Genomic DNA, 25,712 nt, shown 5'->3' on the forward strand with positions numbered 1-25,712 from the left:
ACACTCCCATGTACCATAAACCAGCAATGTTGAACTACAATGTAGGAGCTCCTAGTGTGGTTGCATGATTGTGACACACCTTGTAATATATTAACATTGTTTGGGTGCAGCCCCTCATCATGGAACCACAAGATCATGCGACATACAGCTTCACTGTTTATTAGAAAACCTGAATTCATTCAAAGGAGTCGATTCCTCAAAGGATTCACTAAAACCAATCAGTAATCCAGCTGATCGGCTTACAGCTCGGACACACAGCCCCACTGTGAGCAGACTTTTAGGCTCATCTGAGATACTAATTGGGCTCAGCTCAAGAGGTCAGAGGTCAAGGGTGGTCAGTAGGAGTCTCAGAGGTCAGACTTTAACTAGGGCTTTAATCCTCAGAAGCAGAGAGAGGACAAGACACACTGGAGAAACACCGAGAGCCACTGCTGCTCGTTTAGTCCTGATTTCAGCCTGGAGAATAAACTGTAAAACTCATTTTATTTATAATAGACATTTACAGCTGTTCATTTACGAGACTCCTCTCCACAATGACTTACTGCATGTGGAAACTGCAGTAATAAAATCAATACAAACAACTACAATACAAACTAGTTTAAATTTACGAGTAAGACACTGGCACAGCTTGATCTGATAAACACAACAGTACAAACTGAGCATAAATAACAGCCTGAGTGCACATCTGTTTATTAATGTGTCTACTAATTTTTGGACTAGAGATTTTCCTTTCAGCTGAGTTTGCTGCTGGAGTATCCACAAAGGGTGGTGAGTGGATAAGCAGTAAATTGCAGGATATTTAAACCTGGAACAGACTTTGGTTGACACTGCTGTATGACTGCAGGCTTACTTTCACTGATATTAATAAAACCGCAAGTCGTCATTAACAGCCTATGTTGTCAGTACATTGATACAACCCCAATTCCAGTGAAGTTGGGACGTTGTGTAAAACAAATAAAAACAGAATACGATGATTTGCAAATCCTTTTCAACCTATATTCAATTGAATACACTACAAAGACAAGATATTTAATGTTCAAACGGATAAACTTTATTGTTTTTTGCAAATATTCACTCATTTTGAATTTGATGCCTGCAATCTATCATTTTTATTGAGTTTCTAGGTGAAAATAAGTTACATTTCCTCTAGAGACACACTTCTGCACAATATTATATATTTGAATATAGCATTTCTGGATCTTTGCTGAATTAAATATATTTATTTTTTCTAATATTTTAAATAAACAGAAACTGTCTAATAAAATTAGCAGAAACATGTCATTTAAGTGTGTTCTCTGTGAAAGATGTGTTAACGTTTTCACTCAGAAAATCAACACAACATAATGTGACTGGATTTTTAAAAAAAGTCTACATCCAACTATAACATGTTTTACTACAATATGTGCAGCACCCGAGAGAGAGATAAACAATAAGGAAACTGAGTGAGAGAGGGACAGAACGAAAAGTGAGAGAGAGAGAGAGAGAGAGAGAGAGAGAGAGAGAGAGAGAGAGAGAGAGAGAGAGAGAGAGAGAGAGAGAGAGAGAGAGAGAGAGAGAGAGAGAGAGAGAGAGAGAGAGAGAGAGAGAGAGAGAGAGAGAGAGAGAGAGATTACCTTTGCTGGGATTCGTGCAGTAAGGAGGTATCCGCGATGTGATGCCAGTGCCTGCAGAAAAGAGACACACATCAATAAACACACACACACAAACAAGAAGTGCAACATACAAAAGTAACTGCCTGTTAATGTATTTAAGTGTTAAAAGTAGGACTGGACTGGAAATTTGGCAACAGAAAAAAAAGTGAAAATGGCAACGAAAATGAGAAGCAGTGATTAAAAATGTTGTTCTTTGTCAGCACTGACACACTCAAACAGCTTGAGCAGCAGCAGATCAACAATGAAAACTTTTAAATTTTAAATTTTATGCTTTCTGTGAGAAACAGAGGAAAACTATATAATCTCTGTTCACGCCGAAATCAGGAGGAGAAACAACACCCAAGAATTTCTTCACTACAGATTTAACAACACCTGAAAACATGACATCCCTCATGACAGCACAATACAGCATAACAACAGCAGACAGGAAAGTCCATCTGTAGCCAGAGCTCTAAAATGAGAAAAATATCACAAAAATACTGTGTAGGCAAAAAGTTCATTCCAGAGCCGTTCTCTGCTGTCGAAAACTCTGCCTTTAAAGGACTATGTAAACTGCAGCCTATGTAACTATGTTTTATATAGGTTTATATTTTAGGTTTTATTTATATTTATATTATATTATTTATATAGGTTTTTATTTTCAGTTTGATGAACATGTTCTATCAAAGAGGCCTGTGTGACTGCAAACATGAAAAACGGTCACACAGGTCTCCTTAATAAAACTCATTCATCAAAACATCCTTAACTCCAAATCCCTTACTCCTGATATTTAAAAACATTTTTCACAAGTAATTTTGTAATTTTATTCAAGTAGAAATATAGCTGGAATACTTGCACCTACACACAAGCAGTGATTTACCATTTTTGGCATCTGCTTTTACTTCTTTTAAAGTAGCTTTTTGTAAGAATTTGTATTTGATGCTCCTGGGCTGCTCCTACAGTTGCAGAGTGTATTGTGTATTGTAGTGCAGGCATATGGACGCTACAGATTACACTCACAATGTTGGGTATAACTGAAACATAATTTATTATACAGAATTTTGTTATAAGAAGTTGCAAACGTTCAAGGCTTATTTCACATGAGACTGACCAAACCTTCTGCCGTGAGAGGAAGTCATTTCTTTGCATGCTTACATAGCCTGAAACAGGACTGAGGTTAGATAACTTCTAGCATCCAGAAAAACTATAAAACTCTGTAAGACAGGAAAGACACAGATAAGGTCTCAGCCTACATCACAGTCTTTCATAAATATCACTAGCAGAGATGAACACTGTGCTGAAGGATTTTCATTGTTTTCCCGATAGCTGTGAGTCTGTCTTATATCCCTTTTCTTCTTCCTCGCTTCCTCTGACACTTTCCTCAGTTGTTTGGCAGCTTCTGCCATGAATATACTGAGAATACTGAGCTACCTCTCACAGCTGGATTAGTTGTTGTGTGACATGGTGCCATACTGAGTTACGCAGTTATGCGAGAGGTCTCGTGCCTACTCCACCAAAGTTACATAGCGCTATAGCAGGCATTCCAAGCCTAGAGAGGCAATAATGGAGACATCACTCTCTCTATTTTGAGTCAGTGTACCATCAAAATGATTTTGAAGCTGTTCTTCTCAGGTAAAATGATCACATAACATTGCTTTAACGCTTGATGTGTACAGGAGAGGAAGAATGTGAAATATCGATTTGGTTTCCATGGGAATTTTGAAGCCTAATCCTCCGGCAGGGGTGTGACCTGTGATCTATCCTGAAAGGGTCTGGTTTAAAGCCTTAAGGGGGGCCGAGCTAGTCAATGATTTAAAACCAAACCATTCAAAAACAAGGGCACGGACCAGACGGTTTATTTTGGCTGAGTGACCTGCAGAGTGGGCTCACAGCGGTTTTGGGTGGAGAGAAACGTAAGTGGGGGAGTATTTGTGTGTGTGTGTGTGTGTGTGTGTGTGTGTGTGTGTGTGTGTGTGTGTGTGTGTGTGTGTGTGTGTGTGTGTGTGAGAGAGAAAGAGAAAGAGAGAATTGTTCAGCTCAGAGGTCCAGCTGTCCTTGACATACCCCTGTAAGACAGTATGTAACAGACTGCTGTGTCATAACGGTGGCTGATTTTGGGCAACAAGGATTAAAAAACATTATAAAAACATGAATAAACACAAGAAAAACAGCACTTCTGAAGCACAGCAAAACAAATCCGCTTTTTCTCGCCCCATTGATTCTGCGCACCCTCACAAAGTCCTCCTCCATCTGTCTGATCTGCTAACCTCCAGCAAAACCGCTCCTTCCACAGCAGTCACAGTTACAAGAGCATGTTACAAATAGACATTTGTAGCTTATTGAAACAAGCGGAGAGATTCTGATGAAAGTACTGATTCTACCCTTTCAACCAATACCACATCCGTGTTTATGAACAGATGTGATGTTTTATTAGATCAAAATGTTATTTTTGTTTCTGAAGAATGGAAGAAAAAAACCTTATTTACATTTTTAACCACATGTTACTTTTTGCCACCAGAACAAACAAAGAAAAATCATAAATGCAGACTTGAACGGGTCCATATTGAATGTGACTCAAATGCAAATGTAACTTAAGTCACTCAGTATGTATTTATTAAGGATAACAAGATTTTGAGTAGTGTTGATAGTCACCTTTAATAATTACCTATAATACCTAACTTCACTGTAATTCAGTATTAGATTAACAGGAGTGGAGTCAAATGAACTATACTTAAGTATTATTTTGGAAGATTTGTACTTTACTCAAGTATTAGTGAAACTGAAAACTAGCTGCCCATTTTACTAGCTGCCCAATGTATTGTAGTTTGTAGTTAAACCAGTGTGTAATCACACTACATTCAAAAGATCATATGTTTTGAGAACAACAGATTTTTAGGACTAAAAGTGTAACTGCGAACTGATGATTCTTAATAATTTCAGCTCCAGATCAGCACACCCTGCTTTTTTGTCCTCAGGTTCAAGCCTTGGTGGTGGTCAGTTGTGGGTGTGTTGTCATGTACACGATATGTGGGCGCTGGGTTACTTCTGATTGGTCCAATTCGTCCACAGGCAGTTCACAAGCTCCATGTTATTAGGTGAAAAAATCCCTTCTTAAAACTTGTAAGCTATAATTAGAAGTGCAGTACTTGGGATTTGAAACCTATACTCCTTTAAATTGCAATTTTGCTATAAAAATTGTAAGTTGTACAGAACTTCTACTTATCCTTTTGGAAAATTAATGTCCATTGAGCCACAGAAGCCTGATGAAAACCATAGAAGTAGATGTAATGGAGTGTTTTTTTTTGGACTAAGCATGCGAGGTGTTGCAGCCATATCATGCCACATTTTTCATTTCTAAATTTTAAGCGAAATCAGATCCACAACATTAAAGTACCCCAGTGGTACTGATAGGAACTAGGCGTCCTGATGTCTACAATACAAGACATTTTGTTGACTATCCAAATTATTAGTCAGCCTACAGAAGTCTTCTGAGTTTTTAGATCTAACATAAATAGTGGTATATAAAAAAATGTTTTTATGCGCTGATTTTTTCCCTCTAGGCTATGAAAATATTAAAATATATAATTTAGGTCATAACTATCATAAAACAAAGTATTATTCATAACCATTTCAAGTAATAACTTTCTGTGAGGAAGATTTTAGAGGTATAAAACACTTCGTCTGGGTCCCATCACCACCATTGTGGACAACTCTGACTCATCCCAAATCATCCCAAATGACCGGTAAACACAGCTGTGAACAGTTATACTTTATATATAAAATAATCATGTCTTCATCTTCAAACACAAAACATTCACTTTGTTCTGTCCACAAAACACAATGTTTTATGTTCAGGTTCATCAGTTCAGCCTGGAGCCATGGATGCTAACAGATATACACTCACTGGCCACTTTATTAGGTACATACCTTTATTAGGTATTGCTAGTATAAGGTTGGACCCCTTTTGCCTTCAGAACTGCCTTAATTCTTCATGGCAGACTTTCAACAAGGTGTTGGAAACATTCCTCAGAGATTTTGGTCCATATTGACATGATAGCATCACGCAGTTGCTGCAGATTTGTCGGCTGCACATCTATGATGCGAATCTCCCGTTCCACCACATCCCAAAGGTGCTCTATTGATTGAGATCTGGTGACTATGGAGGCCATTGGAGTACAGTGAACTCATTGTCATGTTCAAGAAACCAGTTTGAGATGATATGAGCTTTGTGACATGGTGCATTATCGTGCTGGAAGTAGCCTCAGAGAATGGGTACACTGTGGTCATAAAGGGACGGACATGGTCAGCAACAATACTCAGGTAGGCTGCGGCATTTAAACGATGCTCAATTGGTACTAAGGGGCCCAAAGTGTGCCAAGAAAATATCCCCCACACCATTACACCACCATCACCAGCCTGAACCCTTGATACAACACAGGATGGATCCATGCTTTCATGTGGTTTGTGCCAAATTCTGACCCAAACATCTGAACGTTGCAGCTGAAATCTAGACTCGTCAGACCAGGCAACATTTTCCCAATCTTCCGTTGTCCAATTTCTGTAGCCCGTGCGAATTGTAGTCTCAGTTTCCTGTTCTTAGCTGACAGGAGTGGGACCTGGTGTGGTCTTCTGCTGCTGTAGCCCATCTTCTTCAAGGTTCGTCATGTTGTGCATTCAGAGATGGTATTCTGCATTCCTTGGTTGTAACAAGTGGTTATTTGAGTTACTGTTGCCTTTCTATCATCTTGAACCAGTCTGCCCATTCTCCTCTAACCTCTCACATCAACAAGGCATTTTCGTCCACACAACTGCTGCTCACTGGATATTTTCTCTTTTTTGGACCATTCTCTGCAAACCCTAGAGATGGTTGTGCGTGAAAATCCCAGTAGCTCAGCAGTTTCTGAAATACTCAGACCAGCCCGTCTGGCACCAACAACCATGCCAAGTTCAAAGTCACATAAATCACCATTCTTCCCCATTCTGACGCTCAGTTTGCACTTCAGCAAGTTGTCTTGACCACCTCTACACGACTAAATGCATTGAGTTGCGGCCACGTGATTGGCTGATTAGCTACATATATATATTCAACAAGTGTTTTGGACTGGAGTCACTGGAGGCCATCAGGAGTCCTCTGACTGGTTTTGTACTGATTTAAAGAATATAATGAGGCCGAGAATCATCACGCTCAACTCCAATGAGGTCGTCCAGCTGAATCAGAACCATCCGGATTTAGCTCCTGCCGAGGGGCCTGAGTGAGTGAGACACTTTTGTGTGAAGTCGCTCCACAGAGAGAGAGAGAGAGAGAGAGAGAGAGAGAGAGAGACAGAGAGAGAGAGAGAGAGAGAGAGAGAGAGAGAGAGAGAGAGAGAGAGAGAGAGAGAGAGATTTAAAAGCTAGTGAAAGACAGAAATAAATCAAAGGGGAGATTTATTTTGATGTGTGAGAGAGAGAGAGAGAGAGCTGAAAAAGCCTGTAGAAAACCTAAGCTCAGGTACTGTAATGATGTGTATCAGGACCTAATTCTCCACTGTGCTTAATTCTAATACATTAACCTCTCAGAAAACAGACTGTGCATGACAGAGTGCAGCACGTTTGACTCACTTATCATCGTTTTCCAAAGAGGAAGATAAAATGCTATAAAGTGAGAGAAAGAGGAAGTTAGTGAGTGAGTGAGTACAGGGATGAGTAAAGTGGGGAACTCAGTGGGGATCACTTATAGATGGTCAGTCTCTGGAGGGGGGGGGGGGGGGGTGGAGGAGATGGGCTTCATCTCTCAAATGGGACGAGGGGCAACCATTAAGAGACAGATTGACTTTGAGCATAATTCAATCATTAAAGATGCAAGTCATTCAGAGTGGTTTGGTGTTAAATGATCTTGTTTTAGAGGAACCTGTCAGAATTGTTCACAGTGGTGATAGGAAGTGTGAAGAGTCAAGGCCCCTAAAAGTTCCTTCACAGAAAGTACATGAAATGATTATACACTGTCGATCTGTCTGAGACACTGTTTGTGAACATGCACTCAATAATTTGACCATAATCGGATTTCTGCAGTTATTTGATTATTCAAACAGTCATATAAACAGCATACCCCGATTCCTTAGATCAGAGTAAGGTCTAGAAATCTGATTGAGAAATCCAATAGAGAGCTGGATTTTAGCTCAGTAATCAGATTTCTCAGTGCATGTAAACTTTACTCTGATTTCTTTCAGGTTTCTCAGCCTGGGCATGTGTGAAACAGACGGCGGCCCGGAAATAAGCGACGTTGAAACCAACTACATGGTTGAAAAAAAAAAATGGAGGATTTAAATTTTCTTCATTTTCTAAATTATGCATGTTCATATTTTCATGTAAAAAGTGATTTTTTTAAGTGAAGTGTGTTACGTTTGTCACGTCTTGTGCTGCGAGTTTATTGGCTAATTGTAAAGCAGAAATCCAATTATTGTCTGTCTCAAGAAAGACCCACTTTCCCATTATCTGATTATTCAAGTGCATGTAAACATGATCAGATTACTGACAAAACCTGCAGTTATCGAAATATTAAGTCCATGTAATCACACTTACTGTGTCACAATTGTTTTGAGGAGACTTGTCTTTTTCAAAAGCCATACATCCCTGGAGGGCAGTAACATGCGAAAATATTCCCAGAATAAAACTTTTTTTTTTAATTGAATTATACAGAAACATTTTCTCTATGTAAATGTTCTTAAATACTTCTATCTATAAAAAACAGGCTACAGGATGGCTGCCACAACTGTTTTTGGCCATATAACATACTTTTTTCCATTTTTATACATAATGGTACATCACACAGTGTCTGAAAGTGTTCTTATTAACCTCACTGATCAGTGCTCTGCTGGAGACGTTAGCTCACTCTCTACAGGAGTCTAACATCCTGGAACAAAAGTTACAAATCCTGAACTGTTAATCTAAAAGCATTTACAAGCAAAATGTCCACCAGCCTAACAATGTGCTGCACTTACAGTAGCACTGAGGTTATTCATGTTCCTCTGAGTGAGTGTCACAGTCTGATGACTGGAAGTAAAAATGTGCCACATATTTGTCTGATTATGTGTGGCAGTGTGCTGCATGCTCCTCCCCCTGCTGCGCTTGCTCAGCCAATCATCTGTCAGCGTCCACAGATGGTACAATTGGAGCCTGAAGTAAGATGGACAGGTCCTGTCGGACAGCAGCCACAGGGCAGGCAGTAGACACACACTCCAAATACACAGCAGTAATGGAAACACACTCAACGGTTTCGCTCTCGAACACTCAAGTGTGCTGAACTCTGAAGTGTGTGAAAGCATGTGTGTTTATTTTACAGCATCAGTTCAGAAAGCAGTGTGTGTGTGTGTGTGTGTGTGTGTGTGTGTGTGTGTGTGTGTGTGTGTGTGTGCTCTCCACACACCAACAGATTATCCTCACTGTCAAACTCGCACTCTCAGCCCTACACCCCCCTCCCAACCCCAACCACGGTTTCCATGGTTACAGCCCTGTCTTGGAAACGGAACTTTTAGCTGGTGGCATTAAAACCACGCCAAGATCTCTGCTCACCGGCGGGGTGCACATGTACACAAAACGACTGGAGAAAAAAAGAATGATAAATAAATAAATAAACAATAAAAATAACATTCAGTCTCATCAGAATCACAATTACTTGTGATTTTGGTAACTAAATCAGAATCACACACTTCTCACATTGTTTTTGCAGTTTTATATACCAAAGAAGTGATTATTCCATTTTACATGATCATTTTCCAAGCTCTGTTTATTATTTTTTCCTTAGAATTAAAGAGGCTGTTACTTTGTTACTGTGCCTTCAAGATTCTTATGCAAAAGTTTGAACATCCCCAGTCAGAGAACGCAATTAAATTTGAAAGGTGTTCTCTATAAAGAAAAAAAAAATACCAACAACAAAAAAAACTCTTTTAACGAGTTTAACGACACAGATATATATACACACACACACACACACACAAATGAAATGAAACTTGGATATAATAGTAGTCAGTGTACAGCTTGTTTAGCAGTAAAAATTTACTTTCCTCTGAAAGTAACTCAACACACAGCCATTAATGTCTAAATAGCTGGCAACACAAGTGAGTCCACTTCACACTGAATGTGTCCAAATTGTGCTCAGTATCAATATTTTGTGTGACCACCATTATTATCTAGCACTGCCTGAAACCTCTTGGGCGTGGAATTCACCAGAACCGCACAGGTTGCTACTGGAATCCTTTTCCATTCCTCCATGATGACATCACAGAGCTGGTGGATGTTAGACACCTTGCACTCCTCCTCCTTCCGCTTGAGGATGCCCCCAGGTGCTCTATTGGGCTTAGCTCTGGAGACATACTTGGCCAGTCCATTACGTTTACCTTCAGCTTCCTCAGCAAGACAGCTGTCATCTTGGAGGGGTGTTTGGGATCGTTATCGTTTTGGAAAACTGCAGCACAGTTTCTGAAGGAAGGGGATCACGCTCTGCTTCAGAATGTCACAGAACATGTTGGAATTCATGTTTCCACTTTATGAACCACAGCTCCAGCACTCATCCAGCCCCAGACCATGAAGCTACCACCACCATGCTTGACTGGAGGCAAGAGACAGTCGTTTTGGTCTCTCACCAGGCCTCCGCCACACATGCTGGACAATATCTGAGCCAAACAAGTGGTCTCGTAAGACCACAGGACATGGTTCCAGTAATCCATGCTCTTGGACGGCTTGTCTTCAGCAAACTGTTTCCGAGCTTTCTTGTGTGTCAGCTTCAGAAAAGGCTTTCTTCTTGAACGACGGCCATGCAGACTGAGTTGATGCATTGTGTGGCATATGGTCTGAGCACTGACAGACTGACCTCCCACTTCTTCAACCTCTGCAGCAACGCTGGCAGCACTCATGTGTCTATTTTTTGAAGCCAACCTCTGGATATGATGCTGAACACGTTCCTGGAAAACTGCTGTATGACCTTGGCCAGCGTGCTATAGCTCAGTTTCAGGGTGTTAGCAATCTTCTTATAGCCTAGGCCATCTTTGTGGAGAACAACAATTCTATTTCTCACATCCTCAGAGAGTTCTTTACCATGAGGTGCCATGTTGAATATCCAGTGGCCAGTATGAGCGAATTGTACCCAAAACACCAAATTTAACAGCCCTGCTACCCATTCATACCTGGAACCTTGCAACACTATTGAGTCACATGACAACAGGGAGGGACAGCGACACAATTGGGCACAGTTTGGGCATGTTCACTGTGAGGTGTACTCACTTGTGTTGGCAGCTATTAATGGCTGTGTGTTGTTACTTTCAGAGGACAGTAAATCTTTACTACTTTACAAGCTGTACACTGACTACTTTAAGTTATATCCAAGTTTCATATCTATAGTTTTGTCCTATGAAAAGATATAATAAAATATTTGCAGAAATATGAGGGGTGCACTCACTTTTGTGAAATACTGTGTAATATATGTCCTGAAACAGATTCTATATTAAACTCTTGCTCTGCCAATTAACTGTAAAAACGTCACAAATACTATACATAATAGGAGAAAATTATTAAAATGTGTGGACAAAGGCTTTAAGAATGTTACGGCCCTGAATACCTCCAAAGGAGGTTTGAGTTATCAGATTATAATACATCTTCAAGGCACATCAGGACCCCGTTTACATGCGTACTTTGCATTTTCCACCTCTAATCATGTCACCCAGGACTTCCAGGTGTGAATGGGACAAAATGGACAAAGGCATGGCCGAAATCCAGGCTTCAAGATGGCTACTACTGTTTTTAACCATTAACATACTTTTCTTCAAATGTGTCTTTTGCTGACTGACTGACTACATTTTTTGATGCGTCCTTTTTGTGCTGTTGCTTTAAGGATGACCAATAGAACAGGTAATGTTCTGGCATGTTGGTTCTCGCTGAAGCGCACTGTTAGTCGCATCTCATTTGCTGGCTCAGACTCCCGACAGGACAGGAAACCACGTTCTAACAAACCACATTCTATGAGGATCAAAAGCATCAGCACCAACAGTTCAACAGATTCTGAGTCACAAATCCTGGAACAGTTAAAGAGGCTGTTCTGTCATTTACAACATCTAAGATCAATCATATTTGTCTCTATTAGCTATTGTTGCACAGATTACCCATCAGGAATGGATTAACAGTCAATTTTGTTGACAAACCACAAGCAAACGAAAGCCTGCTGAAGTTATTGGGGCATGAATCCAGCCATGCTGTTCTGCCTGAGCATTTTGGCAAAGCCCAGTGTGGTTGGCTTACTGGGGCATGGGCTGAAATATGCTGTCCAGCTTTCTGTAGGCCACTCACTCTGTGCTTTTCCCCCAAACACACACACACACACACACACACACACACACACACACACACACACACACACACACACACACACACAGACACAGACACAGACACACCAACAGACGCTTAGGCCTGCAGGCTAGATGATGCACCATCCGACCAACAGCTAGCCCAGCTAAGCCACAGCACAGGAGACGGGCGTGTATATTCAGGAACCTCAACCACTTGGGGTTTTTTTTTTGAGCGTGTGTGCTCATGTGTCTCAGTGCCTCCTGGCTCCTCCACATTAACCTACTTCCACCAAAAGCATGGCTGAGGAGGCGGCTCATGCAGACATGACTAATTCCACACATGAAGCTTGGCAGGATCCTGAAAAACCTCCATCTCTCTTTGTCTGAAGGAGCTCAGTAAAACCTGCTTCATCCAGACCTCCAAGGAATTCTTGGTTCCATGTTTTGAAATATATAGGCAACAAGACAAAGAAGCAGACGATAGCAAATATAGTTCCAGAACTGACAACAAAACCAATTCCTATAATAATAATAATAATAATAATAATAATAATAATAATAATAATAATAATAATATCAGCTAATTTGTTTTATATTTATTTTTTATATGTTAATGTTACATTGCATTTGTTTTAGTTAAACAGTTCTCAACTGTCCCACTTTTGAAAGGGAAACTCCTCCAATTCCCTCAAATTTCTGCATAATTAAAAATAGTTAAGATGTAAACATAGTAAGAGAAGTTTGATGTGAAATTCTGTGTTATACTGAGACTTGGAGTCAGAATTCACAGTGGTAACAAATAGGAACCACCATGTTTAAATGCCTCTAAAAACTACCTTACAGGAAGTTGTTACATGAAATGCTAAAGAATACACAGTCTGATGTCTGAGAAACAATTTTATGATCATTATTTTAAGATGAGTATTGGGGATTTTTTTATCCATTATTGACAGAAAGGTAAATGGAAAAAAAAGAATTTTTTAGTTTGACTCACCACTAGTTTGCCATTATCAGCATTATATCTAAAACATACAGACATGTGTAGGTTCACTGGTGGGTTTGGATAGTCAGTAATGTGTGTTGTTGACATTGTGACCACTGGTCTCTATCACCACCACTGTAAAGAAATCTGAGTTGGCAAGTTTCTCTACAATGAACCATTTTACATTAAACCACTCTGAATGACTTTTCCATATAATCCACTGAATTACATAGAAAGATTGAAAAATCAGTGGAGCAATAATAGAGTGCTAACCCCCTGAATGGCCAGGACTCACCAGAGGACCCCAAGTTTTCTTGCACACTTCTATAATCTAAGAGTACTTCAGCTAGTCTGCACTGAATTTCCTGTATCTACTGAACAATACGCCTTAGTATATAGACCTGAGATTTTAAAGAGTTGATAAAACACTATACTCCAAAATAACGTCATACAAACTGTTTTTTTGCTTGGCTGCTCTTAAATGACAACAAAAGGAACTTCATATAGTAACAAGGGTGGGCAATATGACGATATTCATCATTATTGTGATAAATCATGTCACAAAACTGTTTTCTGAGTCTAACATGGATAATGTCAGTCAATAAAGAACACTTAACTGCATGTTTCATTACAAAGTGAGTATATTTAAGTCTGTTTAATTGAATTTAGTGCAGTTTGTTAACATGGAACAGAAATCGCTGTGGTCTTCTTCTTCTTCTTCTTCTTCTTCCAACTTATAAACTCTAAGAAAAACTAAATATCGTGATGCGTGCAGTGTGTTGTGAATATATCTTGAATTATTGTGACACAATATGTTTGCTATATTGCCATTTTTATATAGTATACTGTAAACATTAACCAGACACAAACCCCACTTCCAAAGATTCTTACTACAATATGATGTACATTGCTGTTAACTCAAATTTATCTATCCATCAACGCTGCGTGGCGTGACACCAATCTCGATATACTGGTATAGAAGACATCACTCAGCACTTTTTCAGAGATGCTTTTCCAGCACTTGGAGTAATGAATTTCAGTGCACATTCTGAAGCTCCATCGTTCTGTTCAGCTCTAGTGGTCTGAAGAGGGCAAGAGTGTTTTGCCACACCATCTACATGAATAATTCCCATTCATCACAAAAGTAGACACCAGCACTGCCTATAAACCATATGCTACACCAGTCCTGTGTTTTCTTCTCTCAGTCTTTATCGGTGAATAACCACAAATGATGTAATGCACAGTAATGCACAGTCAAGGAGCCTCCAGGCAACACGGAACACGCCGCAGACGAGACAATAAAAAACACAGGATCTCGAAGGGGGGGCAGTAAGTGCACACGTGAACAGAACTACAACATCTCCCTACAGGAACGATATAGATAGCATCTATCAGCGGCATTGTGAGGTTGAGAACATATCTGTTCATAGCCACTGGTTGAGACTGCATGTGAGATTGAGAGCTTGTATCTCTGAATCAGGATGTGATGCCTTTCTTTTTCAACAGAACGTGTAAATACTGAAGGACAAAATACTGTATTACAGTCATAATGCTACCATATTGACCTGGACCACATACAGACCTTGGTGCCTGCATGGACTAACCAGAACTATTCAATCTTAGACCGGTTCACCTTCCTCACACTATACAGAGGTCTTTACTTATTCATGCAAACACTTCACCATGATAGGCTTCTAACAGTAGTCACAGCGGGCGTCACGATATGCAGCTTAACATTCACGTTTATTTTATACAGGGGTCGTGAGATGTTACATGCTGTGAACCAAATACGGTTAGATTTCAAGCTATACAATGCGTGATAAGAAGAAAATCCCAGTAGATCAGCAGTTTCTGAAATACTCAGACCAGCCCGTCTGGCACCAACAACAATGCCACGTTCAAAGTCACTTAAATCACCTTTCTTCCCCATTTTGATGCTCGGTTTGCACTTCAGCACTTTGATTATCTTTCGATCTCCCACAAGCACTGTGTAGTCTGCTGAAGTGCTGAAGATATTCATTTAACCCTTTAACAAATATTATTACACATTTATATAACCTAAGAATAGCTCTATTCATTTGCATACCTGTAGCTACTGAATAACAAACCTTTGTAATAAGGCTGGATTGTTAATGGGTTAAAAGTTATTAAAAATCCATACTGAGGGCTGCAACTGGGCTTCAGCCTGGACTAATACAGATGGTAAAAACAGCTAAAAAAATCAGACATAAAATCCGCAAGCCTAATAAACATCACAGTGTCCTACTGTCTGCCCTGTCAGAAAGAGAAAATACATCAGACTATTTAGCTGTAAAAGCATTTAGCCTGCATTTAGTTGCTAGCTCTGCTTCTTTTACACATATCTTGTTTTTTCCCCACTGAGTCCCATCAGCAAAACAATAACAAGAATCCAAACATGCTAGGACTCCATTACAGACTTTAATTGCTTCCAATCCACCAAATGACAGAAGTCAGGAATTTGCCTGAATTCATGAATCTCATCAGGGACAGAAGACCGATTCTGATTGAATCTGCTGAGGGGAGACTTCCACACATCTGCATAGGGAAACTGGAGAGATCAATTCCCGTGATGCAGGAGAGAACCTGCTGACTGGGCGACTGTACATGTCGCCCTGCAGCATCCTACTGCGCCTGCTTATCAAGATGGAGGGACAACAAGGTCAACCCACTAAACAACACCAGCACATCGTCCCTGCTTCACTCCGGTAACATGATTCATCTACAAAGGACTAGGCACTGAGGCAAGACGTCCAACAGCTGCTGACCAGACAAAGCGTGTTTCAGTGCTGGCTGTACTATATGCTTCGGAACACCCGCCCACTATTCTTAGAGAAAAGGAACGTTTTCCCCTCCCTTTGCCGGAGGTGCAATGCACTGTACAGTTTAGTGCTTTTCTAACGCACCAGACTGAACCCATCAGTTCAGCCTAGCACACCACAATGAGCCCATTAGCTAATTTCCAAGCCCTTAATGAGCTGAATCATCATGCGAAGCCACGGCCCTCCAGGATAGAGAGGAAAGAACGCTGCCACATGCAGTACGAGCCAGTTGACACAAGACGGTGTTGACCAACATCATGAGTGCTGAGTTCTGTGCTCTCTGAGCTTTCACTTCAATGTACAGCAGCTGTGACGATGCGCAAATTTCATTACATGACATTTATTTTTGTACCATGATGTGATACAAAGGTGATACAGAATTAGAAAAGAAATTCATTTATTTATAATGTATATTATTTATTTTTGCATTAATTCCTTGGTAATTCCATTGCTGTCCCAAAATGATAAAAAAAAGTGCCTGTTACAGGAATAACTAGCTCTAAGAAGATATAAAATAAGCAAAAATAACACAAACACAAGCTCTTTACTGCACATTTCGCATTTGTTTTTGGCAAAAGCGTGTGATTATTGCTCATAATAATAAAAGTAAACAAAATATGGACTTTAAGGCTGCATCTCAAAGTGAAATGAACTGTGCTTTACAAATTTATTTACACTCAGATCTTGTGTTTTTCTCCATAAAGTGTGGCTCTTACCTTCTGGCTAAAATGAGTGTGAATGCATTTTGTAACATGACTCAACTGCGTAATCCAGGACTCTCTAGAGCCAAACTGAGCTGCAAATTGGTCGCCAACACCCCTACAAAGCGAGTTATTCGTTTTACCTGTGCAGACTCTGCTGGAATCCTGTGGGGAGAAGTGACTACTGAGACTTCAGCATTCTCCATGAGGCTGAAGCTGATTTCCTATTCGCCAGCTTCTAATATTTAATGTCCCACATTAATTGAAGTTACTTTCTGGCGACTGACTATAAAAGTAATGTCTTTTAGTGGCATGTTCACTACAGTTAGCAACGACACAAGCACAGATATTTCATCCTCATGTTCACCAGTGTCATCACACAGTCACTTCATCTACCACTCTTGTCCCATTATTATTGTGCTTGATGCGAAATGGAGGTGTTCCCAAATGGGATGACTTTGCTTGCTCCAGCGCTCTCTGACCAAACCAAGACTACTGTTATTTTCTGGTTTTGATACCTGCACAACGGAGTATTTTAACCTTTGTGGTTATCTTTTTTTTAGGAATATTGTGGATATTGCGTAATCGATTCACATTGCATGTTGCCTTGCTATCCTATATCAGAAAACATTCATATTTACATGTGTATCGCGACACCCCCAGTTCCCATGCATATTCTGATATGCAATGACTTGAAAAAAATGACAAATAGAAATAAAATCTCCAAAATTGACTTGGAAGTTTGTACACTAGTTTAAGGACAAATAAAAAAAGAAATACAGGATGAATCACAAAGGAAACATTCTGTGATGCTCACTCAGTGTAAGACAACATAGCTGGGCAGAAGGCAGCAGCGGACTTATGAAGAAATTTAAATGTATGCATATCTTATTAAAGAAGAAACCAGCACTGCAACTGACCTTGAGCCATTTTATCACAACACTGCATTTTGTCTTTGCTCTTACAATGCGAAGTACAGCCATAAAATGAAAGGAAACAGCAAAAAGTGAGAGTGCGCATGCGCCAACGTGCATGCTGCCTGTTACAGTAGCTCCCGTTCATGTTCAGGAAGTCATTCTTACCTGTGGCCATCAAACTCTATAACTCCTCCCTCAGTGTCTGATTCACAAAACTCAATACGAAACTGTTCAAATGTGCAATAACAACAATTGTGTGTGCAATAACTCAGAGGGACACCAACTTAATTTAAATAATTTAAATAATTGTAACCGCTTTATACCTGATGTTTCATATTACTATCAAAATCACTGCCACCTTACTATATTCTTGAGTACTTAAATCTGGTGTACATATTGTAAATTCTCTATATTGTCTTAAATTATTAGTAAAGTGTTTATTTTTACATAAATGGCTGCAACTGTAACAACTGCAATTTCCCGCTGGGATCAATAAAGGAATCTGAAAAGAAGCTGCCCAGCTTCAAAGATTTCACTGTACACTTGCTCATATCTCTCAGAAGTGTTTTTATGAATGTGTCATAAAGAGTTATGCCCTCTTGCACAGAGCTGAAGGAAACCCATCCTAATTCACATAATTATTTTGTGGCATTTCAGCCATTTGCTTGAATTTCATTCAACAGCTGGATGGAAACCTGGCCACTGTCTGTACTGGACCAAATATACAACATATGAAGTCAATATGTGCCATCAGATTTGCTTGTATATTCAAGTGAGCTCCAGTAAAGTTCTTCCCTTTCAGTCTTTGACCAGGTTGACCAGGTGACGACGTCCCGCAGTGTGGCTTTATAAAAGGTGCTGCTGGTTATTCTCGGTGGACTCCTTTTGTCGTTGAGAAAAGTGCTCCAATTACACATCCTGAAAGCAGGAGCGAGTCTCATTGTCCCACGCTTCAGACAGGCTGAGCCTTTTTCTATCATTTTCCATTGTAAGGAAGGATTACGCAGGCACAAGTGCCCACCTCTTCTCCCTGCCTCTCCACACTGACAATAGGGCTTTTTGAATACACCATGCCCAACACAGCCACACAGACATCCCTTTGTTAGAGCTCTGCCAATGGAAAAAAACAGAATCAGTCAAAGTTACTGATCCCCAGACAGTTTAGTGATATCCTTACGAAATTCAGAGATCATCCTGGATTCATTTCCTTTCCCGTTAAAAAGGTCACCAAGCAGAAGCTGTTCATTTTTCAGCGTCAAAAAAAGCAGAATACACATTTAACAGCCTCAACAACTTAATATACAATTTTTCAGTATTTACTACATCCACTGTGACTTTTTAGTCTCTTTTTGGGAGATTTGCTTTCAATTTCTAAAAGAAATTTGCTGGGGTATTTTTTCCACTTCCAAAGTTCAGTCTTAGAAGTAGGTTGCATTTTGTGCTTCTTTAGTCCTGAAACAATTATTACATAATCAACAAATTACAATTACTTGAGATGACCACCATTATGTTAACTGACTGCAATCATTTTCCACAGTCATTAGATTTCACAATCATACTGCATCATACTGAGCTTGGCTGAAGCAAATAAATGTAAATAAAAGACAGCAGTGAATTTGTTTATTGAGAAATCATGCGACTCAAAAAATTTGAATGAACCACTTATTTTTCGTCCATTTATCATGAAATTTACACACAATGTAAAGAGCAACAGGTATTTTTAAATCATACCAAAAACTGAAAAACAACTAAAATGGAGATACAAGGTTTTCTTCAGACAGCAGTGAAATGTAATTTCACAAGGAAGCAAGATTGCTGATCAGCTAATATGGCTATTAAAGGCTCAAATAGTTACATATGACAACCAAAGAAAAGACTATATTTATATCACAATGAAATAAATATAAAAATATTTATGGATAAATTCCAACCGAAAAACATGTACAATGATGTCTGGAGAAAGAATGGAGCTTTACTTCCCCAGCAATTAAAATATCTTGCTTTTTATAGCTGTCCAGCTATAAAACACACTACCCGACACCCACCACCTCTATCCTCGCCCACATTAGCTTGGTCAAAAAGCGACTGGCCAGCTTCCAGGTCCAGCAGGGGTGCCAGGGGACTGGATCACCGCCAGCAGTGCCACTATTGACAGCTACGAGGAATTTCCTCTGTCAGTTTCCACTGATGCGTTCATTATATGCTCTTAACAGCAACATAACAAGAAACAAGTTGATAGGGAACTTGATAGGTGGCGTCATTTCCTGTATAGCTAGTGCAGTTTGTAATACTGCCAAACTGGCCAGTGACAGATCCTTGAAAGCAAACGTTAATCTGACTGCAGGCCTTGTTTACATGAATCACACTTCAGATCCACAGAGACAGACGTACAGCATGTAGCTTGGCATTTGGGGCTGATTAAGTCATTCGGGTTCGAGACGACTTTCCTGCTGTAGATGGGGCCATGCTGACATTTGAGTTTCTAAAGCTTAGTGTCAAAGTTATGCTGTAATCACTAGATCACAGAGCCGTAAGGAACCAAAATAATATCATCTGAACTACACAGAGCACACAAACTCATACAAAGCGACTGGCTGTAAAAGCATGGATTTGTGCTTTGAGACTGCATGATCCTTATAGTCTTCTACCTGTGTTTGACTTTGTCAGCTAAGCCAACCTCAAGCCCTTCATCACTGGTGAGTTTCTGACCACAGGACTGCTGGCAGCACACACGTTTGATTTACTATGTATGACTTTTTGGCTTTCAATCTATTATGATCCAGTTTTATCGACCTCCCTGATGATGCAGCTACCTCATCCATTAAATTATGACCTGCTTTTAGTAATAAATAAAACATTTCCAGGCATTTTATTACCTTTTATTTTTCATATCTGTTTAAAGACTTTCAGGTTTTGTGGGAACCCTGAACTAGCTGTTATCAAATTTCCCCATCAGACAAAGGTAATCGAAAGTAATCTAACAGCCAAATAAACAGTGTGAAAGTCCAGCACAGCTGACAATAACAACTCATTTATCAGTCAAGGTCCTGGAAAAGTAAACAGGCAATCAGTACCGTCAAATAAGCTAGCTCAATGCGCTAAATCACAGGCCACTTGAAAGACCAGTGGCGGGGGGGGATTGGGGGGCATGGAGTTGCCAAAGGCTCAATCTGATGAGGTGATATCACCCACCGCTGTAAACGGGCATGTTTCCCTGATCCGATAGCAATCATCCACATCCAAACACACTATTCCATCAGCAGAGCGGCTTTCTGGACCTCGCCCTCAACACTTTCCATCTCACCGCACGACTTCAAACAGGCACCAAGTCGGAGCCCTAAACTGATCCAAAGTGAACTGCTGGATAAGGAAAATGACCCTTGCTTGGCCTCTCTGTGGGTTCATGAACTCAAAATGTGTTTTCCTACATCTAGAAACAAATCACCACACTGTCTTGAACTTCTCAAGATCTGTAACTAGGATCTTAACAAGCAGTGCTATTGAATCATGTGGCCAACTCAATTACTTTCACCTTACAAACATTTGAAGATGCTTTCTACTTCTACTGAATATTAAATCTTTAATATTCAAATATTCCATATGAATTAGTTCACCTTAAAATAAATAAATAAATAAATAAATAAATATTACTGGATAATACCACCAACACTAACAACAGTTGTTACTGTTAGTGAAACTTGAAAGACTACAATTAGTGGAAAACCATAATTGATAAACAGTTACGGCCACTATAAGTAGCATATTTGTATGTTGTGTCAGTGTTAAGTAGAGCAGGACAGCTGAGGATACAGCTTCTTTACCGCACCTTAACTACTTCAAAACTGACCAGCTTTTTGGTCACATCTTGACAATGAGTGAGGCAGTGACCATGTTTTAGATATGGCCAAGCTTTTTAAGCTGCTCAAAACCATTTTACACCAAAGCAAACTCCTAGCCAGCAATCAGGAGCAGTAGGAAAAGCATTGAGACTGCACGAAGCAATTAAAACCGACATTATCACACAAGGGGTTACACTGAGGTTAACTTCTGATTTGCCAATTTCTTATTCCAACTTTCCATTCCACCTTAAATGTGGCAGATGTCAGAATATAACTGCTGCACCATTTAAGGTGGATGACAATGTGAATGAGAAGCTGTTGAATAGGACTAGAACTTCACCCTCATTATTATGGCCTTAAATTAGAGCAATAAAACAGACAGTTGAAGGTCTTGACAGCCTGACCTCTGACTACTGCTGAGATATTACCTAGCTTTGACAGGAGTGACCATTTGATGATCATCATTTGCCATTTTTCTGCAATGTGCAGGTTTAATGATCTTGTATTGTTCGGATATGCTGCTACCGGTAGCCATCCGGCTAATAAAAGCTGATGCACACGTCTTCATTAGAATTGCATTTTCATTTACAAACATTTTAATCAGCAAGTTTAGCAAAGGTACAGAATTTGTGGTAGCTACAATCTACAAATATCAGACTCAGCAGGCCACTCAAAACATGGTTTGTGTGCAGCTGTTGAGACAGTATTTCTTACTCAGCCCGTCCAGAAGTGCCATCTAACAATGGTGTTGAAAGCCTGGAGCAGATCTGTCCAGGGCACAAACCACAGAAAGGCCAGTGCAGAAACACAGTGCGCTGTGGTTTGAATTCTTCCCCTGGTCTGTTATGTCCACCAGGGCCTGTCCTGCAAACCAGGGCAGAAAATGAGCTGCTGTTTCCTGTAGCCAGTGATGTTGGCAGCCTTTTCTGGCACTAGAAAACATGGGGCAGGTGTCTCCCTGTGGGCAGTAGCAGCCGGTTCAGAGCAGCCTGGAATCCACTACCCATGAAACCACTATGACTGTGAGAGAGGCAGGACTGCGCAATTTGAATATCTTGATTTTCCATAAAATTGTACATTAAAAAATTAAAGTGTTCCAATTTTTACTGAAGTGCTCTGACACAAAAATGCTCAATCACATTCTCTATGTCAGACATATTGCAACATCTATACCGGTTATAAACAAATGCGAAGATTCCTCTGGCAGCCATCAGAAGAACTGGGCACAAACAGTAACTTGACATGCATGATGATAAATGTACAATATTACAGTATTTTTGCACCAAAAATTTATTCTTCAAATGACCAAAATAATAAAGAACAAATAAACATTGCTGGGAAAACAATATTTGTCTACAACCAACAATAAAATTAGTAAAATATACATTGAGGATGCTTAATTATCGGTATGGTTCACTCTGAGGTGCTGATCAGAGCTTAAGTATGAGGGAGAGGAGTGATCATCTGTAAACCCAAAGGCAGCAGCACAGGCAGTACTCAGTAATGAACTTTATGAACTGTGAAACCACGACTGTAAAATTAACAGTGAACAATAACAAGTTCATGAACACAAGCCACAGCTTGCATATAACACCATCATTATCCTTTCAGCATTTAACAGAGCTACATGATGATGAAGCTCTATAAGGAAGTAAGCAAAATGCTAATACGAAGCAGAGGTATAAAAAAATCTGCCAATTCAACTCTGACTGTGAAAGTGAAACTTGAGGAAATGATATTATGCATTTCCTTCATGCAAAACTAACTGAATTTGCTTAATTCTGTGCTCTGTTTCTTCAAAATATGTGATGTGCAGAACAGACCGCAATGAACCATTTTCAGTATCTTACTAACACGTCTGTTATACAACTAATCAAAAATAAAGAGTAAAACTGTAGGCTTCCATCACTATATGGATTAGAGCCCAACCACTGTATATATAAACGTGTGGATATCATCAGTATGGGCTGATAATTTCGCAAGTAAAGCAACAATAATCAGCTCCTTTTGTTTGGTTGCAGGTCCAAGTGGATTCAAGCCTGTATCTCTCGATGATGGTAAATGATGGTATTCCATAAAATACATGAAAACAACAACACCAACAACAACAACACCACCAACAACAACACCAACAACAACAACAACAACAACAGAGATGATTAACAGAAACCAAAAGCACAAAGTGTTCTTGATAGCTCTGCCCCTAAGGCGGTATTATACCATTTACGTAGCCTGTGTTTAAGAAGTGTGGTAATTAAGAATTGACAATCATATTTTCCAGCAAAGCAATGTTCAGAAAAAAGTTTGAGTATAAAATTAAAACGTAAAAATAAACAATCAAACAAAAAAAAAAAAAAAAAAAAAAAAAAAAAAAAAAACTTTTTTCTGGCCAACATATGGGTCATGATGTCAGAATTTTTAGCCCCCTAAAATCAGTATCGGCCACAAAAGTTTCATATCAAATCAGACCCAGTTAGCAGAAACACTATTGCTTGAAACTGACTCCAAGAAGAGCCCAAGAGTTTCACATTTAACATGGAAACATTTTCGCTTCTGCTACGGCTCCAAATAGAGCTTTTATGAAACACTCAGAGAAATGGATTTCATACAAGGGTGATTTATAACTGATCTACTATAATCAAGTAGGCGGCCCTGTTTCAGGACACACACTTACCACACCTATTACCATCTAACTTTACAGCAGCCAAATACAGCTGAGGTGTTTTCACTGTTTGTGTCAAAGCAGTGCTGAGGTCAGTGGTCTTGGTGAATATCTATCAACACCAGACATACCGGTCTCTGACCAAACAACAGGAGAGTGTAAAGAGCCCTAAGGAGGCTACACAAAGGCAAAGGTCCCGTCCCACTTCCCTCTGCCCCTCCCGCTCTGTAAACACATGGCAGCCATAAACAAACTTCTGTTTGAGCACAATAATGGTTATGGCCTTTTTTCTTCCTCTGCTCAAGAGGATGAAAAAGTGAAAAAAATCAAGCATAGGCAACATGAATTTTATTAGGTGGTCAACTGCAAAGCAAAGAACTGACAAAGGTGACTCTGATGCTCATACCATCAGCTTCATAATGTAAATGCCCACGATGTAAAGTCATCACTGCATGCAAACTTGTTATCATGCGCCAAAGATTTGGAACTCTAGTTATTAAATGTTCAACACTTCTTTAATTTTTTTTAATTAATAAAAACCGTTTTGCTTTTGGTTTTATTAAGAGATATTTTATTTTGTTATTTTATTATTTTTTCCTACTCTGCTTTATTTCCAGCTTTACTGTTTTATTTGCACACAATGTGAATCCCTTGAACTGCATTGTAATTCACACAGGATGCTATATAAACAAACGTATTATCATTGCTATTATGATATTCATATTATTATAAAGGTCAATGAGGTATCAACTGAATTAAATACCAATTTGTACATGATACATGCTAGTAGCTGCATTCAGCTCCTTCCACTTTCACTAACGAGAGAAGGCCCGCAGGGAACACAAACTATGGACGAGGCTGTCGACAAATCAAATCAATTTAACAGCAAGACCCTCTCTTAAAAGACCAAAACAAGAATATGGAGATGGAAACAAGAGACCTTTCTCCTTAGCAGCCCTCCCTCATCCCACATAAAGGTCAGGTTTTTCTGTGAGGAGTACTCTGTGTACACAGCTGACAAGACATATGAGTCACTGCAATGCCTACCTGTAAAGTTCAGCAGAAAAGACTGACGCAACTGCAGACCTGCCCTCTGGCTCACAGAGCTCTGCTTGAAAGCATAAGGTGGTGTGTTATGTGCAGTTTGCTCGCTGGGTTCGGCCACTGGCATTTTCTCAGAGCAAGATACTGTAAATATATCATTAAAGAGGTGACCACAACACAAGGATGTTCACCCATTGCTTCATTTTAGGATAACAGCTGACACGTGTGTAAAAATCAAGCAAGTTTCAGAGGACACCGCCTTTCCAGTGAGTCAGTACTTAAAACTCCCCTGCTAGAGATGCCATAGTCAACTGTAAGTGCTGTTTTTGTGAATTGGGACGAGCAAGAACAGCTCATACCTGAAGCAGCAGGATCCATAAGCTCATCGTTCAGGGCCACATAGAGTCACATAACAGTCTGTACACTTTGAATACCCCTGGTCAAATTACATGTTTTGTTGATATTCTAAGTGAAAATAGGTTAACCTCTACAATTAAATACGACTTTTCTTTCCTGCGCATATTCTATTTATTTGCTAAGTTTAGCAAAAAAATGGGGAAAAAATCTTGTAAAACCATTACAAAATATCAAGTATAATTTATAAGGCAAAAAATGTGCCATAACATTTGCACAGGCCCCAATTTGCACAATATATAAATTAAATAAATATTAACTGTGCATTACAGGCCCAATCCCATTTCTAGTTTTTACCCCTACACGTTGTTTTAGAGTGTCACTAAGTGGAACTGAGTTGCAATGGGTAGTGGTTGAAATCTTGCC

At 39.6% G+C, this 25,712-nt stretch overlaps 1 protein-coding gene across 7 annotated transcripts in view; it reads right to left on the reverse strand.

The window, feature by feature from the left end:
* LOC108429248 (F-actin-uncapping protein LRRC16A) overlaps positions 1 to 25,712 on the reverse strand; it is a 155,567-nt gene that overhangs the window by 105,589 nt on the left and 24,266 nt on the right. For all 7 annotated transcript variants that reach the window (XM_037536903.1, XM_037536902.1, XM_037536907.1 and 4 more), the window contains exon 3: positions 1,614 to 1,664. In XM_037536903.1, coding sequence (XP_037392800.1) covers positions 1,614 to 1,664 — 51 coding nt within the window. The remainder of the gene's footprint in view (positions 1 to 1,613; positions 1,665 to 25,712) is intronic.

The sequence above is a fragment of the Pygocentrus nattereri genome, chromosome 3 (genome assembly GCF_015220715.1).
Source record: "Pygocentrus nattereri isolate fPygNat1 chromosome 3, fPygNat1.pri, whole genome shotgun sequence".
Lineage (NCBI taxonomy): Eukaryota > Metazoa > Chordata > Actinopteri > Characiformes > Serrasalmidae > Pygocentrus > Pygocentrus nattereri.